Source organism: Symphalangus syndactylus, chromosome 17 (genome assembly GCF_028878055.3).
Source record: "Symphalangus syndactylus isolate Jambi chromosome 17, NHGRI_mSymSyn1-v2.1_pri, whole genome shotgun sequence".
NCBI lineage: Eukaryota > Metazoa > Chordata > Mammalia > Primates > Hylobatidae > Symphalangus > Symphalangus syndactylus.
In genome coordinates, this window is record NC_072439.2 from 85,697,900 (window position 1) to 85,716,195 (window position 18,296).

At 46.1% G+C, this 18,296-nt stretch overlaps 1 protein-coding gene across 5 annotated transcripts in view; it reads right to left on the reverse strand.

Annotated features, from left to right (window-relative positions):
* The window catches only part of ABCC5 (ATP binding cassette subfamily C member 5), a 96,556-nt gene that overhangs the window by 32,400 nt on the left and 45,860 nt on the right, over window positions 1–18,296 (reverse strand). For all 5 annotated transcript variants that reach the window (XM_063621714.1, XM_063621715.1, XM_063621716.1 and 2 more), the window contains 8 exons: window positions 17,820–18,176; window positions 14,041–14,112; window positions 11,743–11,867; window positions 11,551–11,623; window positions 9,668–9,871; window positions 7,791–7,934; window positions 6,027–6,129; window positions 906–1,090 (listed from right to left, as the gene is read on the reverse strand). In XM_063621714.1, coding sequence (XP_063477784.1) covers window positions 906–1,090; window positions 6,027–6,129; window positions 7,791–7,934; window positions 9,668–9,871; window positions 11,551–11,623; window positions 11,743–11,867; window positions 14,041–14,112; window positions 17,820–18,176 — 1,263 coding nt within the window. The remainder of the gene's footprint in view (window positions 1–905; window positions 1,091–6,026; window positions 6,130–7,790; window positions 7,935–9,667; window positions 9,872–11,550; window positions 11,624–11,742; window positions 11,868–14,040; window positions 14,113–17,819; window positions 18,177–18,296) is intronic.

Here is an 18,296-nt window from a genome sequence, read left to right on the forward strand (position 1 = left end):
GACAGTGTCTCACTCTGTCACCCAGGCTGGAGTGCAGTGGCGCGATCATGGCTCACTGCACCCTCTGCCTCCTGAGTTCAAGCAATTCTCATGCCTCAGCCTCCCAAGTACCTGGGATTACAGGTGTGCACCACCATGCCCAGCTAATTTTTGTATTTTTCGTACAGACGGGGTTTTGGCCATGCTGGTCTCGAACTCCTAGCCCCAAGTGATCTGCCTGCCTCAGCCTCCCAAAGTGCTGGGATTACAGGCATGAGCCACCACACCTAGCCCTCTTTTTCTCTGTTCTAATGTGATATGGTTTGGCTTTGTGTCCCCACCCAAAGCTCATCTTGAATTGTAATTCCCAGGTGGTGAGGAAGGGACCCAGTGGGAGGTGACTAGATCGTGGGGTGGATTCCCCCATGCTTTTCTCGTCGTGACAGTGAGTTCTCACGAGATCTGACGGTTTTAGAAGTGTTTGACATGTCTTCCCGCACACGCTGTCTTCTCTCTTCTGCCACCTTGTGAAGAAGGTGCCTCCTTCTCCTTTGCCTTCCACCATGATTATAAGTTTCCTGGGGCCTCCCCAGTTATGTGGGAGTCAATTAACCCTCTTTCCTTTATCAAGTACCCAGTCTTGGGTATTCCTTTATAGCAGTGCAAAAATGGACTAATATATAATGCATGAGAGCAGATAGCCTGCAGGTGTCCTACTGACATGCCCTACTGCCCTGAGGGTTGGTCAGGGTTTTTTTCTCTCTGGTGAGGCTACATTAGGGACTTATCTTTTCATCCTGGAAAAATTTCTCTTCACGGCTTCTTTTAAGTGAAAACTAGAACAGTTTCCCTAAGAAGATCCAGGGAATAGGGAGAAACAGCCACATTCTTAGATACAGAACTTTCCCATTTATGAGTAACCTTACCCCGCTTCCTTGCTTGATCCAGTAACTCAACCACCAGGTGCTGAAGGCGGTGCTGCCTACATTCAGCATGAAAAGGGCCATAATAACCAGGAATGCCAAGGGGCCCCCAGCAGCCTGGATGTAGACACCATATACTGACCAGGGCACTGAACCCTGCCCTTTCTCTTCCAGCTGCACGAGCTGCCCTAGGTAAGGAAAAAAGAAACATGGACTCAGAAGGGAAGAACTATTTCCACAAAACTAAGTCACCTGCAGAGCAGCAGAATCGGAGAGCCTGCAGCTTCACAGGGCTCTAGATTAGATTTCCTCTTTGTCAGAAGCATTCATTCATCTATTTAACATTTACTGAGCACCTACCATGAACCAGGCCCAGGATGAAGCCCAGGAGCGGCAAAGAGGATGAAGACCAGGTCCCCACCCCTAGGGACCTGGCTGAGGAGCCTACCACAGACTGGTAGGACAGGCAGATCAATAATCACATAATTACAGTAAAATGTGCTCAATGTGATGATAGAGCTATATGCAGGGCAGCATGGGAACCCCTGGGAGGTATACTTGACCTATTTGGCTTAGGTGTGTGGTGGTTGGCAGGCACGTTTCAGGTAAGACTTTCTGTATTGCTTCTCAAAAGGTAAGCCACAGATGACCGGGTGGGAAAAGGAGAGATAGCAGGCAGAGAAAACAACATAAGCACAGGCACAGGGGTAGCAAAACACACCACCACAGTGATTCGGCACAGCTGGAACAGATGTGCACTTAAAGAGTGGCAGGAGATGAGGCCGACTAAGCAGGCTGTGGTCACAGAAGGCTGGCTTTGAATTTTGGCCCCACAAAGAACTTCTCAACAGAAAGGGTGACAGGCGTGTCTGACTTCCACTGGGCTAGGACGGACCTGGGATGGCTGATATTGCCACACCAGCTGCCTCTAGGAGCGAGCAGCCTCTTTCATGCCTCCTGTGTTCCACACAAATAGCCTTTTCTATACGTGCCCTATCAGGAAAAAGATTTGAAAATGGAAGGTTACTGAAAGACTCCATGCAGGAAAGTTGGTTGGTCTCATGTTTTGTGTGTGTGTGTGTTTTTTTTTTTTTTTTGAGATACCCGAGTCTCACTCTGTCACCTAGGCTGGAGTGCAGTGACGTGACCTCGGCTCACTGCAACCTCCGCCTTCCCGGGTTCAAGCAATTCTCCTGCCTCAGCCACCCAAGTAGCTGGAATTACAGGTGCCCGCCACCATGCCTGGTTAATTTTTGTATTTTTAGTAGAGATGAGATTTCACCATGTTGGCCAGGCTGGTCTCGAACTCCTGACCTCAGGTGATCCACCCGCCTCAGCCTCCCAAAGTGCTGGGATTACAGGCATGAGCCACCGCACCCAGCTGGTCTCATGTTTTTAACTAGATCTCGCAGCTGACCGTGTGGAAGACAGGTTTAAAACGAGGCAGCTGTAACACTGTAGGTAAGACATGATAAAGGCCTGAACTGAGGTTGTGATGGTGGGATGGAGTTTTTCGGGAGGTAAATTCAGTAGGACATAGTAACTGGCTGGCTGCTGGAGGAGAGAAAAGGTTCAAATATATTCCTGAGGATTTCCCTGGCGCACTCAGATTCTTGACACGAATATGAGAATACAGAATGTAAACCAGAAAGTACCTTGAGATGGGTCTCAATCAATTTAGGAGTTTATTTTGCCAAGGTTAAGGATCATGACCAGTGACACAGCCTCAGGAGGTCCTGAGAACAGGCCCAAGGCAGTTGGATTACAGCTTGGTTTTATGTTGTAGGGAGACATGAGACATCAATCAATATAAGTGGGGTAATCATTGGTTTGATCCGGAAAGGTGGGGCAACGTGGGACAGCGAGGTGCAGCTTACAGGTCAAAGGTAAATTCAAAGATTTTCTGATTGGCAATTGGTTGAAAGGGTTAAGCTCTGCCTGAAGAGTTGAAATTAGCTTGAGTGGTGGGGGAGTGGTGGGGGACAGGGTGTGGACGCCAAGGTTCTTGCCATGTAGATGAAGCCTCCCAGTAGCAGACTTCAGAGAGAACAGATGTGAGTGTCTCCTATCAAAGGTGTCGGACCCTCTGGAGAGAACTAGTAAAGGAAGGAGATTCTCTACGTAATGCAGAAATTCCCCTTCAACAGACGGCTTTGCAGAGACATTTCAAAATATGCATTTCTTCCAGAGCCCTGCTATCTGTCCCGTGATGCTCTATTATTTTAATAGAGTGAGGTTGGAATTAGGTATCTTATAGCTACAAAGAGACTGTTCTGTCAGTCTTAGGATCTCTATATAAATGTTAATGCTGGTCAGTTGTGTGCCTGAACTCTAACGGCAGGGGAGTATGATAAGGCACATCCAACACTGTCTTCCCTTCATGGTCTGAATAGATTTTCAGGTTCCATTGGGTACCCTTGGCCTAGAGGAGAGTTTATTCAGTTAGTTGCAGGGCACAGAATTTAATTTTTCATTTGCAAGAGAAACAGCTATACAGGAAGCTTTTCCCTGTTTCGTTTTTGAACTTTTATTTTAGATTCAGGGAGTACATCTGCAGATCTGTTACATGCAGATCCATGTGTAAATCACATCAGTTACATGCAGATCTGTGTATATCTCAAATCGGTTACATGCAGATCCGTGTGTAAATCTCATCGCTTACATGCAGATCCGTGTGTATATTACATCTGTTACATTCAGATCCATGTGTATATGACATCAGTTACATGCAGCTGTGTGTATATCACATCTGTTACACACTTATCCGTGTGTATATTACATCTGTTACATGCAGATCTGTGTATATTACATCTGTTACATGTAGATCCGTGGGTATATCACACCTGTTACATGCAGATCCGTGTGTATATTACATCTGTTACATGCAGATCCATGTGTATATCACGTCTGTTACATGCAGATCCGTGTGTATATCACATCAGTTACGTGCAGATCCGTGTATATATCACATCGGTTACATGCAGATCCGTGTGTAAATCACATCGGTTACATGCAGATTCGTGTGTATATCACATCTGTTACATGCAGACCCGTGTGTATATCACATCTGTTACATGCAGACCCGTGTATCACATCAGTTACATGCAGATCCATGTGTAAATCACATCAGTTACATGCAGATCTGTGTGTATATCACACTGGTTACATGCAGATCCATGTGTATATCACATCTCTTACATGCAGCTCCGTGTGTATATCACATCTCTTACATGCAGATCCGTGTGTAAATCACATCGGTTACATGCAGATCCATGTATATATCACATCGGTTACATGCAGATCCATGTATATATCACATCGGTTACATGCAGATCCATGTGTATATCACATCTCTTACATGCAGCTCCGTGTGTATATCACATCTCTTACATGCAGATCCGTGTGTATATCACATCGGTTACATGCAGATCCATGTGTAAATCACATCGGTTACATGCAGATCCATGTATATATCACATCGGTTACATGCAGATCCGTGTGTACATCACATCTGTTACATGCTTATCTGTGTGTACATCACATCTATTACATGCTTATCTGTGTGTACATCACATCTGTTACATGCAGATCCATGTGTATATTACATCTGTTACATACAGATCCATGTGTATATTGCATGACGCTGAGGTCTGGGTTACTAATGATCCTCTCACCCAGGTACTAAGCATAGCATCTAGCTTTTCCCTCTTTACACAAATAATGTTTACAAATCTCAGAATAAGCCTCCCTCATGCCTTGAGCACTTTAAAAGTTGTGAGTAGCCAGGTTAGTGACTACTACTAACCTGGTAGAGAAGAACATGTGTTTGCTAATGATATTCTGATTTTTTACTGCCTGTGGTAAGAACTAACAAATGTCTCAGCCTTCTGTGCTGTTTGTTTTTTGGGGTGTGTCAATAAGGTATCATAAACCACACCTGAATTCAAAATCCTGTACCTTTTAAAAAAAGAAATAAAAGAGGCAGTAAGTCAGGATGATCAACTCCCAATATCAAATATCTCCTGCAGTTTATTTCTTTTTTCTTTTGTCAGGATCTCACTCGGTACCCCAGGCTGGAGGGCAGTGGCTCACCTCGGCCTCCCAAGTAGCTGGGACTACAGGTATGCGCCACCACGCTTGGCTAATTTTTATATTTTTTGGAGAGAAGCGGGGCTTGCCATGTTGCCCAGGCTGGTCCTGAACTCCTGGGCCCGAGCGATCTTCCCACCTCAGCCTCCCAATGTACTGGGACTACAGGTGTAAGCCACCTGTGCCTGACCTCCTGCAGTTTTAAGGATAAGGAAGTAGCAACAGGCTCCGTCTCCAAAGCAATGGCAAACCCAAGAAAGTCCCTGGATTCAAAAGGGTGACGTAAGGAGGTGAAGCAACAAAGAGATTAAAACAAGACCACACATGTCTACATCTATACAGCACACACACATACACACACACACACACACACACACACACACACAGTGTTTGTGTGTATTTAAATTGACATGCAACTTAAAATTCAAAGGTGAAAATGCCCACATTATTGCAAATATCTTCCCTTAACTCTCAAGATTTGTTACTGTTGATAACATAAAGGGCTTAAGAAACAGGATCAAGGGCTCTGGACAGGAAAAGCCAAGTAGGAAAAACCCCTCTCTGTCACTCTTACTTATAGTCCTGGTGCTATATTGTCAGGACAAGGTGACGAGTCTACTGTTCTAACACGGGTGCTTCTGAGGACACAGGTATTCTTAGAGCCAGAACACCTCTGATTTGGTTGGGACTTTTCATGAGCAGAGGCGAATCACTGGATGGAAGGGTATACCTGTACCCACCATTCGATTTTTCCTTACTCAGGATGATTCAGTCCTAATTACCTAAACCTGACCCCACCCTGCACAGGAGAAGGCATGGGTCTGAAGGTGACTCTTACTGCCCTAGTCTGTTTAAGCAAACAGAAGGTGCCTCGTGGTCTCCCAGTATTATATAAGAACTTTGTTTTCCAGAAATGTAAGACCAAGTATTTATATTGTACACACACTGCTATCAAACATCATGAATTACTTACTACATAAGTCATTTCTGATAAACTCTGATGACAAATCTAAAAATTTCAAAAAAGGCCATTACCTTCCTCTGGCTTTACTGCTTTCTCCTTCTTTACTGATCCTGTTTTAGGACCCTTGTCTTGTGACTTCTTCTGTGAACCACTAGTTTCCTTTTTTGAATTGATCTAATAATATTAAAAAAAAAAGTCTCCAGTCATGTTAGCCATCCAGATGAATGTCCACAGGATACACATTAGGGAATCATCAATCAAACTATTACTGAAAAAAGATACCTCCAACTTCTTAAAAGGGTCATCTATACTCATTTCTTGTACTTCCTCATCTCCTTAAATTTTTAAGGTTTAAAATTTAGTCCACTGACATTTGCTCTCCCCAGTCACTAAACTCCAAACACAGTAACCTTTATTCTGTTCTTGTCCATTCCAAGTTGTCCAAAGTATTAGGTGTGGGGTCATTTCCATTCTTCCTCTCTCTGAGCCCACCACACCACTAAATCAAACCCACTGCTACCACAGGATAAACATAAGCTTTTCCACCTGGTTCTGTGGGACCTCCATATTCTGGCCCTACCCTAATCCTGCAAGCTCCTCTCCCATCTCACTGGTGTCCACGGCCCCTACTCTCAAGCCACACTGGACTTCACACCATTCCTTACACCACACTGCAATTTTCCATTTCTCTACTTTTGTCCACACTCATTCCTCCACTTGGAATGCCCCTCCCCTTGTCCCAATCACAGTCACAGTTGTCCCCATTCAGATAGATTCAAGTCTTCCATTCTTCATCAGGTAACATACACTCCCTGGAAAGCTCACCCTCCCATTCGCCCTTAGAACTCCATTAGTGCTATACATGTGATGTGGTGTTGTAAGCCACATTTGTAAGTGTTTGTAAGAGCATAAAAGCATCGGTCTTCCCTAGAACACTGTGAGTCCCTCAAGAACAGAGATGATGTCTCTCACATGGTTACAACCTGCACAGGCCCTACCCCTGAGAACTGCCTATAACAGGGCACACAGGGACTCAATAAGCAGCCATCAGGGTTCTACCTGAGACAACAGAAACTACTTAATGCTCTCCTTTCCAAGTTTCTCTTATGTCTTTTTTTTTTTTTCTTGAGATGGAATCACGCTCTGTCACCCAGGCTGGAGTGCAATGGTGCAATCTTAGCTCACTGCAACCTCTGCCTCCTGGGTTCAAGTGATTCTCCTGCCTCACCCTCCCAAGTAGCTGGGATTACAGGCGCCTGCCACCACACCCAGCTAATTTTTGTATTTTTTTGTAAAGACAGGGTTTCTCTCTATGTTGCCCAAGCTGGTGTCGAATTCCTGGGCGCAAGCAATCTGTCCACCTCAGCCTTCAAAAATGCTGGGATTACAGGCAAGAGCCACAGCACCCAATCTGAGTGCTTTCAAATGTACGCAATATTTAATTTCCCTACCTTGGCACTTTATTCACTTGTTTATTTAAAAAAGAGCTTCATAATGCTTCAATCAGGTGGATGGAGCTTAGGAAACTAAGCTGTGAATGAACAGCAGCACACAACTTCTCTGCCCTCACTGAGCCCATATCCTTTTCCCTGCCATTGTCATAGTAGTAAGTTCTCAGTGACAGAAGACCTCAGCTCACCAGCCCCACAATCCTGCTCTCCTAGAGCAGAATCAGTATGTGAACTAAGGCACAGCAGTCTGTTCACCAGAAAACAGGGCCCCTGCCAATAAGACACACACACTGGATTCAGCTGAGATCTCTCCATCACTCACTCCTGGCTGTGTTTCTCTTGCAGAGACAGAAGGGGACACATGCAAACACCATCAGATCTTACCTCAACTGGCGGTGTCTCTCCCAGCAACAGGTTATTAAAAATGGTAGCATAGTCACCATTTAAATTCATCAGTTCCTCATGGGTGCCTCTTTCCGTAATACAGCCCTCTTTCATGAAGATCACTTCATCACAGTCAACCAGGTACTGAAGGCAAAGGCAGAGACAACACAATATGCTATTTGTGCAAATACATTCAAACACCCATACATTAGTTCCATAGTTCTCTATAGGAGGCGAGTTAACGTCCCAGAAGACATTTGGCAGTATCTGGAGACATTTTTTTTTTTTTTTTTGAGGCAGAGTCTTGCTCCGTTGCTCAGTCTAGAGCGTGGTGGCACAATCTCAGTTCACTGCAATCTCTGCCTCCTGGGTTCAAGCGATTCTCCTGCCTGTCTCCTAAATAGCTGGGACTACAGGCAAGCACCACCATGCCCGGCTAATTTTTTTGTATTTTTAGTAGAGACGGGGTTTTGCTGTGCAGGTAATCCGCCCATCTCGGCCTCCCAAAGTGCTGGGATTACAGGCCTCAGCCACCGCGCCCAGCTGGAGACATTTTTGGTTGTCACAACTCGGGGGAGAGGTACACAGATGCTCCTCAATTTACTATGGGCTTACATCCTGATAAACCCAACGTAAATTGAAAATATCAAAGCTTAGCCTAGCCTACCTTAAACATGCTCAGAACCCTTATATTACCCTACAGTTGGGCAAAATCATCTAACACAAAGCCTATTTTATAATTAAGTGTTCAATATCTCATGCAATTTTTTTCAATACTATGCTGAAAGTGAAAAACAGAATGGTTGTATGGGAACCATCATAAAGTCAAAAAACTGTAAGTTGAACTGTAAGCCAGCGACTGTCTATACTGGTATCTAGTGGCTAGAGGCCAAGGGTGCACAAAGCAGCCCCGCACAACAGTGGACTATCTGGCCCAAAACGTCAGTGGTGCCAACACTGAGAACCCCACTTTAGTGTACTGTGCCTCGTGACGTAATACAAGGAGCAGTTCCTCCAGTTTTTCTTTTCTTTTTTTTTGTGACGGAGTCTTGCTCTTGTTGCCCAGGCCAGAGTGCAATGGTGCAATCTTGGCTCACGGTAACCTCCACCTCCTGAGTTCAAGGAACTATCCTGCCTCGGCCTCCTGAGTAGCTGGGATTGCAGGCACGTGCCACCACGCCCGGATAATTTTTGTATTTTTAGTAGAGATGGGGTTTCACCAGTTGGTCTCGAACTCCTGACCTCAGGTGATCCGCCAGCCTCGGCCTCCCAAAGTGCAGGGATTACAGGCATAAGCCACCGCGCCTGGCCGAGTTCCTCCAGTTTTTCACATGAATCTGCTGATGGAGCCACATGAGCCCTGCACTAAATTTACACCCTTTCATCGCACTCACAAATACACATAATTATGACTTTCTTTGGCAGAATGGAGGGTTTGCCCCCCAAACATGACAACATATGTGAGCCAGATGGCAACATCCTTGAGCTGCTCTCCAAAGTGGCTGCTTATGATGATGGAATGGCAGAGGGAGAAAAGCTTGTTTTCCCAAAACAGTTCCCACTTGCATAGAGATGTTAACACAATGCTTTCCAAACTATCTTATACCCAAACTCCATTTTTGGCCCGCTCCTCTCAGCCCTTTTACTTGCTGATCTATATGCAGAAGCCGATATGCTCCAAGGATCTCTGATTTAGATGGCCATCTGTTACACTGGTACAGTGAGCTTTATTGGTACAGGGGGCTAATTTGCTAAGAAAACGAAACCTTGATTCCAGGAATTTCTAGTTATAACACAAGGATACCTGGAGCAAACCTACCTCCCTGTTTCTGATTTCCCAAACTCAGGTAGGCAGCCGAGGGAAGAAAGAACCATACCTGTAACTGGTGGGTAACAAACAGAACCGTCTTGGACTTGAGATGTTTCCGGATAGCACTATTGAAGATGTGGTTGCCCACATGGGCATCTAAGGCACTGAGGGGGTCGTCCAGGATGTAGATGCTCCTGTCACTATACAAGGCCCGGGCAAGGCTGATCCTCTGGCGCTGCCCACCACTCAGGTTGGCTCCTCGCTCTCCAATCTACAAGAGCCCAGAAGCATGGTGAAGCCTCCAGCGCAAGTCCAGAACAGCACATAGGGGTCACCCAGTCACTTCTCTTCTTGCCCACCCAGACCAGCTCCTTCTGTCAATTCCCCGCAGATGAACTGCCATGTTGATCCTTCCACAAAGTGGGGGAGTTGGCCCAAATGCCTCTTCCTCTACCACTGCCATCTGGGTACCGATCAATCCTACATCTGGTCTTGCCAGTCCACCCGGATGCTCCCCCTCTAATCCATTCTCCACATGGCAGGAAGATCTTTCCAGAACACAAAGCTGACCATCTCCCACCCTTGTTTAAAATTCTTCAAGAGCCCCAAAGGATAAACCCTGAATATCCAAACATGGCATACAAACCAGACCCTTTGCTACCCAGTTCCCCAGCAGTTCTCAGCCTCCAGTGCACAATCCCCCTTCCACATCCTGGGACCTAAGCCATTTGAAATTATGTGTATATTACGAACACGACAACGTCATGTGCTTGCCTCTACTTTGTCTGCTCGGTTCTGGCATCATCTCCTCTGAAATCTCCCCCAACCTCTTTCCCGCTAGTACCCCAAAGAGATGGGGCTCTTTTCATCAGATTATTTTGTGCCTATTTGTTTGGGTATCTCATCCTCTTGACTGTACACTTCTTCACATGCAGATTATTGTCTTATTCCCTTATATTCTTAGTGCCAAACAGTGTCTGCACATGTCACTGGCACATAATAAGCACCTAATAAATGTTACTAAATGATCAAATGAATAAATCAGTTGTCAAATATTCAATCAATTCAGAGGTTTTCAAACTGGAAATTGCATCAGAATTACCTGCAGGGTTTGTTAAAACAGACCTTTGCGCCCCACCCCTAGAGTTTCTGATTCAGTAGGTCTGGAGAACAGCCTAAGAATTTGTGTTTCTAACAAGTTCCCAGCTGATGCTGATGCTGCTGATCTGTGGACATGGATTTAAGGACCTCTAAAGTCATTAAGCCATTCACCAAATCTGGTTTGAGGGATTTAACTGAAATCAGCCAAATAAAGGTGCCAATCCCAGAGACCTTCAGGGCAATTCATGGGAGACAAGTTTTAACACTGAAGAGCAAAAATTAGTTCCAAAGACAAGCCTCTGGAGACTGCTGCAGGGCAGAGACCCAGAGAAATGCGGATTTGTTCTAAAGACAAGCCTCTGGAAACTGCTGCAGGGCAGAGACCCAGAGAAATGCGGATTTGTTCTAAAGACAAGCCTCTGGAGACTGCTGCAGGGCAGAGACCCAGAGAAATGCGGATTTGTTCTAAGGGCTCTTTCTAATAGAAAAGAGCTCTCTACAGACTGAGTTAAGGAGGTTGGCAAAATCAAGTTCAAGGAAGAAGCTCAACATGCACACGCTTACTTGTAGTTTTAAAAATATCTGGATAGAGTAAAAAACATCAACTCTGAGTCAACAGTGGGATTTTGTTTACAATCCCCAAGACACAGAAAATACTTACAACCTTAAAACAAGCAGTGTTAACATCCCTGCCCTAATCGACACATGCTTTCCTAACACAAAGGCCTAATGACAGCCTAACTCCCTGTGAGGCTCTTCTCCCAAGCATTTCAGATGCACTCCCAGGAGCAGCTCTGGCCCAGCTCCAACACTCTGCTAAACGCCTGGTCAGGGGCGGAAGCCCTGTACCTCTGTCAGGTCACTGCTGGGAAGAATGGCCAGGTCAGGCCTCAGGCAGCAGCTGTTCAGCACAGAGTTGTATCTGGAGGACACAAAGAGACAGCGTCAGGGCCACGGCAGGAGCAGAGCCTGCTGACTAGGGCTGCCTTGCATCTCACATGGCCAAGATGGAAAGCATGATAGAAGCCAAACATTCCTTGCCTTTCTTCATCATATTCCTTCCCAAATAGGATGTTGTCTCTCAGAGTAGCATTGAGGATCCAGGCCTGCTGGGCCACATAAGCGAAGGTTCCACTGATTGCAATGCTGCCCTCTAGAAGTGTCATCTAGGGAGACAGACACCATCCAATGGCATCATAACTCAAAACCATCACCCTATGCCAACAGAACCCCCACCTTCCACAATGGAATCTAGCTCTGGTAATTTCCCTGGATGCTTTCTGGACCCAAATCCAGATTCCACCTTTATTCCAAAGAGAGCTACGCAGCAAAGAAAATCAAAGTTCTCCTTGCTTATGTGTGACGGGAGCTCAGCATAACCCTTAACTTGAAGGAACAAACACTTCCCTCTGCAGACCATTTGCTGTGTGCAAACTGTTTAAATTAGGAGAAGCACAAGCAAGAGGTTCTTGCAGAATTCTCCTGCTGAGTATGCTGTAGGGGTTTCCAGCTAATCCCTGCCTCAACATGGGGGCAGGCCAGCTCATCCACAGCAATTACCTAGGATTCTGGCTAGACCAGTTGCTTCTATGAAATGAGGACCAAGGGAAAAAAAAAGTCCAGGTCAGACATCACCTAGTATTTATAATATTTACATAGTGTCCATTTACCAATGGTGGACCTTCCCCGCCCACAAGCAGTGATGAACCACGTGCTTTGAAGTTTGTGTTCAGTTGCAATGGTTGATATGAATTGACTTATCCATTTTACGCTCTTCCTTGATTTCCTTTGTTTGGGACTGATAGTAGACATTTGTCTTGGTTTAGGGATGCTACAGCTTTGAAGCAAAGCTTCACTAACCAGCCTGTGCAGTACTTGTTCATATAAACTGGTCTTCTCAAACACCCTCACACAGCGTGTACACACACAGGTGTACCTATGTACACCACAAACTGGTAGCACTCTGATGTGCACTTCAAAGGGTTCAGAAGCCCCCAGGGGGTCTACTGTGGAAAGTCGGCACTTCTGGCTGCTGCACAAACACCCCGCACTGCAGCGCTATCAACAGAGGTAAACTACAGTTAAAGCAGGGCTGACCAGCCCAACCCGTTTCCCTGCCAGAGACAGGGCTGTCAGGATTTGTCCAGAAGCAAAGCCTGACTTGGTTTTCAACCTAACCACTGCCCTGCCTAGTCAACCCTGGAAAAAGGAGCACATTGCTAGATGGCAGAGCAGCACTTACGAATTGACCTTTTCTTTCCTTCTCCCCCTCCCTCCATCTCTGTCTCTCCTCACTGGCCCTCCAAATCTGGTTGGTCATCAGAAATCACCTAGGAAGTTTGGTGCTTTTTACAAGACTAATGGCTGGGCCCAACCACTGGAGAGTGTCATAAAGCAGAAGGTGGGGCTGCTGCCTGCCATGATCCGAACTCAGACAGCCCCAGGCACCACCACCCTCAAGGAGGACCACAACTCAGGAACTGTGACAGCTGATGCCAAACAAGACAAGAAAGTATTCCATAATCTGGGGGCTACAAAATCACCCCTGCTCCCCATCTGTTTCATTTCAATTCAGTGGACCTTATCCATCAGGATGTAGAGATAATCCTAAGTTTATGCTCATCTCAACCATCTAAGTCAAGTTAATTTAATTCTAATTTAAAAGCATGTGGGCACCTTGTTTTGTTTTTTTTTTTTTTTTTTCTAGATTATTTGGTTCTAAAACACAGCAATGATAGTGTGTCTCAGTGGGATGACTCCGGTCCCATCCTGTCCCTCACTCTCAGCACTGGCCACCGTGTGCTGGGCCCTGAGCGCTGTTCACTCCCTGCCTGGAGATGTGCTTGCTGTGTTCTCAAGGCCTTGCTCCCCACTGACCATGAACTCCCCAAGGGCATGACTCTTTCAGGGATTAGGCAGAAAACAGAGGGGCTTTGCTTCTAGATCAAACCCTGACAGTCCTGTCTGACAGAGAGGCTGGGAGTGAAGGCCGCCCTGCTTCTTTAGAGGTTAACTCTGTTGGCAGCGCTGCAGTGTAGGGTGTCTGTTCATCTCTTATCTCTGCCATTTTCAATACACGGGCATACCTGTGGCACTCAATAGACACATGCTGAATGAAAGAAGGCATGAGACCAAATGGCTCCAGCTGGGGCAACCGTCAGTCATCCATCAGGCGTCCACCAGGCCTCCTTCCAGGCAGAAGGCTGTGAAGGGGTAGAACTGGGGGGAACTGGGGGCATACAATGCAGGCTGAGGGTTCATTTATTTCCACCTTTCCTGACTCTCTCCAGGAAATTTGTTTGTTTTTCCTGAGACTCTTGCGAACCAGAGAAATCTTACCTGGCCTAAAATGGCTGAAATGAGAGAGGTTTTTCCACTTCCCACACTGCCGCAGATTCCAACCAGTTTACCCTGGACAAGGCACACAGAGAGGAGGGTCATTTAGAGACTACTAACCACTCATTGCTAAGGACTTGAGGAAAAACACATTAACTGTAGTCTACCCATACAGAACTGTCACCCTGATGACTCAGCAGGCCGCTTACCTGTTTTCTCACTCATTAGCTGCCTATCTCATGGGTTTCTGTGGAGACACCTGAGATAACAGGAATGGAAGCCCTTTGGGGAAAGTAAACATGCCGCACACATTCCAGTATCCCACCATCATTCTTAGGCCCAGCCTCTTTCCTATTCTGCTGCTAACCCATGTTCTTCATTTACTTGTTTTTGTTGTTTTTTAGAAGAGAGGGCAGGGCTTTTAAAAATCATTTTATTATTATTATGAGATGGAGTCTTGCTCTGTCACCCAGGCTGGAGTGCAGTGGTGCGATCTTGGCTCACTGCAACTTCCGCTTCCGAGTTCAAGCAATTCTCCTGCCTCAGCCTCCCGAGTAGCTGGGATTACAGGCGTGCACCACTACACCCAGCTAATTTTTATATTTTTAGTAGAGACAGCATTTCGCCATGTTGGTCAGGCTGGTCTCAAACTCCTGGCCCCAAGTGATCCACCCACCTCGGCCTCCCAAAGTGCTGGGATTACAGGCATGAGCCACTGTGCCTGGCCACCCATATTCTTTATTTACTTGTTTTCGTTGTTTTCCAGAAGAGAGGGTAGGTCTCTTAAAAATCATTTTATTATGATTTTTCTCTAGGGTGTATACATCATTTATTTTCAATAAAAACCACGGACACTGTTGCATGCAAAACATTTCCAAAAATCTGAAGAATATTTATGCCATCAATCCCACAAAAAAGTAGAAAACCAAGTCTATGATTAACTGAGTATCCTTAGGCAAGATAAAGAGTTCTCAAAGTGGTGTTGAAAGTATTCAAGGGACAGACAGATGACTTCAAAAGGGTCACTTGTTTACAACCCTGTGCTTGTTCAAGTGTCCCCAGGAAGGAAGGGAGAGTGGTAGTGTGGACGGAGCATGGGTTCTAGAGGCAGATGGCTCTTTATCTAAATCCCAACTTCACTAGCTCTTGCTAACTGTGTGATCCAGGCCCCGTGACTTAACCTAATACTGTGTCTGTCTCCTTCTTTGGACTCTGAGCACCTTGAGGAAAGGCAGTATCCCTGTAAAACTAAGTACAGTGTCTGATAGTTGAACAAATAGTTTTTGACACGGTCCAGGAGTAGTGAATGGTTTACTGCCTCGTGGCAACAAGGAGGTCAAGTCACAGGTTCAACCTCTGCTCAGGCCAGTTAGGTTTACATGAGAGAAATGCTATTCTGATGATTAAATGATGACTAAATGAGACATCAAAAATGAGAAAAATGCCTGGTGCACAGAAGACACTTGGCAAGCATCGCCTCCCCTTCTCTTCCCTAAAGAGAAGGCCCAGGGAGAATTAAGGCATCTCTCTTCAAATGGCTAAAGGTCTCCCATGTGTCTGTGGGCTCTGAAGGGCAGAATGAGGGTCAACATACAAAGCAAAAGAATACATTTTAGCTGCACATATGGAATCATTTTCTAATAGAGCTGATAAGCAATGTATTAGAGCTGCCTCAATAATCAAGCTAATAGTTACTAAATAAAAAGCCTGTTAGGCGTTAACTGAAGTAAGGCCAGATGCAGTGGCTCACGTCTATAATCCCCGCACTTTGAAAGGCCAGGCGGACCACCTGAGGTGAGGAGTTCGAGACCAGCCTGGCCAACATGGTGAAACCCCGTCTCTACTAAAAATACAAAAATTAGCCAGGCACAGTGGCACGTGCCTATAATCCCAGCTACTCGGGAGGCTGAGGCAGGAGAATCACTTGAACCCGGCAGGTGGAGGTGGCAGTGAGCCGAGATCGTACTACTGCACTCTAGCCTGGGCGAGAGAGCCAGACTCCGTCTCAAAAAAAAAAAAAAAAAAAAAAAAGAGTTAACTGAACTAAAAAAACTGACTTGCATGCCCTTCAGTGCCTCTGGTCAGTTGCTGATTTTGATATACACTGCATTCAAACCTCCTCCTCCCCACTTCCAGTTACATGGACAAACATTTCTTACTACCTCCCACCAGCAACCTTGATCTAAGACATCCTCATCTTTCTCCCGGTTACTGTGGTAACAGAGCCTTGACTGTTCTCCTTGCTTCCTTGTCTCCCCCTGCAGCAACCAGAATGATCCTCTTCATACATAAGTCCAATCATGTCATTCTGCTGTGAATCCTCCAAAGTCTCCTCTTCCCACTTGGAGTAAAGCCGAAGTCTCACCAGAGGCTCTGGCAGGCACCACCTCTGCCCTTGGCATCCACTACTCTCTCCCACGCTCATTCCACTCCAATAACAGGCACACTCACCACTTGCGGCCTCTGTGTTTCTGTTCCTTTGGCCCGGAATGTTCTTCCCCACCCACCCCATACCTAGGTAGCTCTCTCCCTCATCTCCTTTGATCTTTGCCCAAATACTACTTTTTAAATGAGGCCTTCCCTCAGGCAGCCTATTCAAGTTGTAACCACACCTGCTCCCTGCCCCAGCACACTCTCTCCCTGCCCACTTTTTTTTTTTTTTTTGAGACTCACTCTGAGTCTCACAGAGTCTCTCACTCTGCCACCCAGGCTGGAGTGCAGTGGTGCGATCTCACCTCACTGTAACCTACACCTCCTGGGCTCAAGCAATTCTCCTGCCTCAGCCTCCCAAGTAGCTGGGACTACAGGCATACAGCCGGCTAATTTTTCTAGTTTTTGTAGAGACAGGGTTTCAACATGTTGGCCAGGCTGGTCTTGAACTCCTGGGCTCAAGTGATCTGCCCACCTTGGCCTCCAAAAGTGCTGGGATTACAGGCATGAGCCACCATGCCCAGCCTCTGTCCCCTTCTGTCATGGCCCTTATCACCACGTGATATGCAATATATTGTATTTGCTCATGACCTGTCTGTGCCTGCTAGAATGTAAACCCCAAGGAGGACGGGATTTTTGTCTGTTTGGGTTTTTGTGGCTCTATGCCCAGCCCTATCACAGCATCTGGCATGGAGTTTGATACTCATAAAATGGCTGTTGGATGAATGAGTATATACACATCTGGGGCCCTCTAATGACACAGACCTGTGAACATGGTGCTAGTTCCGAAATACATAGTCTGTATTTTAAAAGCCTTGAACCTGGCATCTCTGTTCCACCATTCCCTATAGGAGGCCTTCTGAGACTAATCTTATGCTACCTGGGCTGTGGCATCATCTACCATAATGATCCTTAACTTATATTAAGAATAAATAATTACAACACAACTGTTGTCACAGTAGCACTGAGAATACCTATTATGTGCCAGGTATGATGCATAGCCTAGTGCACAAGGGCCCTCACACAGTTGTAACAATCAGAAATAATTGTCACAGCTCACATACAACTAAAATAGAATCCTCTTTAGGGGAAAATGCTGGAAAATCCTCTTGAATGTTTCATTTCCTTGCTTATAAAACGATCACCTCATAAGATCAGTTGTTATTCATTTCTGTTGCTAAATGCTTAGTTGGTTTTTTTTTAGAGTTAGAGCTGGTCTAATTTGCTCTTTAGTTCAAAAATCACTCCTAGCCACAAAGCACTTTGTGAAAAGGAACAGCAGCCGCCTATTGGTGGCAGATCAGCATGGGGTGGTGGGGTGCAGGCGGGGAGGCAGGAGGCGGACTGCTTACCTCTTGGATCTCCAGGTCGATGCTGTGCAGCGTCCTCTGTAAGCGCAGGTGGCCCAGGTGGATGTGCTTGCCTTCTTCCTCTTCGGGACTGGGCCGCTCGTCACTGTCCAGGAGGAGGTGGCCTTTCTGCTCTGCCAGCACCGCCTGATGCTCAGTGCGCTGCAGCTGCCTCACCTTCTCTTTCTTGCCCCTGGAAGCCCTCTTGTCTTTTTTCATTTTGGGGGTCAGCTTGGGCGAGTTCTGGATACTGGAGTGGGAGGAGTCCCATGCCAAGGTGGCATTTTTCATCTCTATCTTGATGTGAGGACTGGCTGGTTTGTTCTTTATCATGTGAACCTCTTCCATTAGAAACAAACTCTGATAGGAGTTGTGAGAGAGGTGCAAAGATGAGACACTGCATCAAGACCAGGGAGACAAGCCTAGGGCGTACACTCACGTAGCAAAACACATCAGGCTATACAGTGGAAGGAAGCTGAA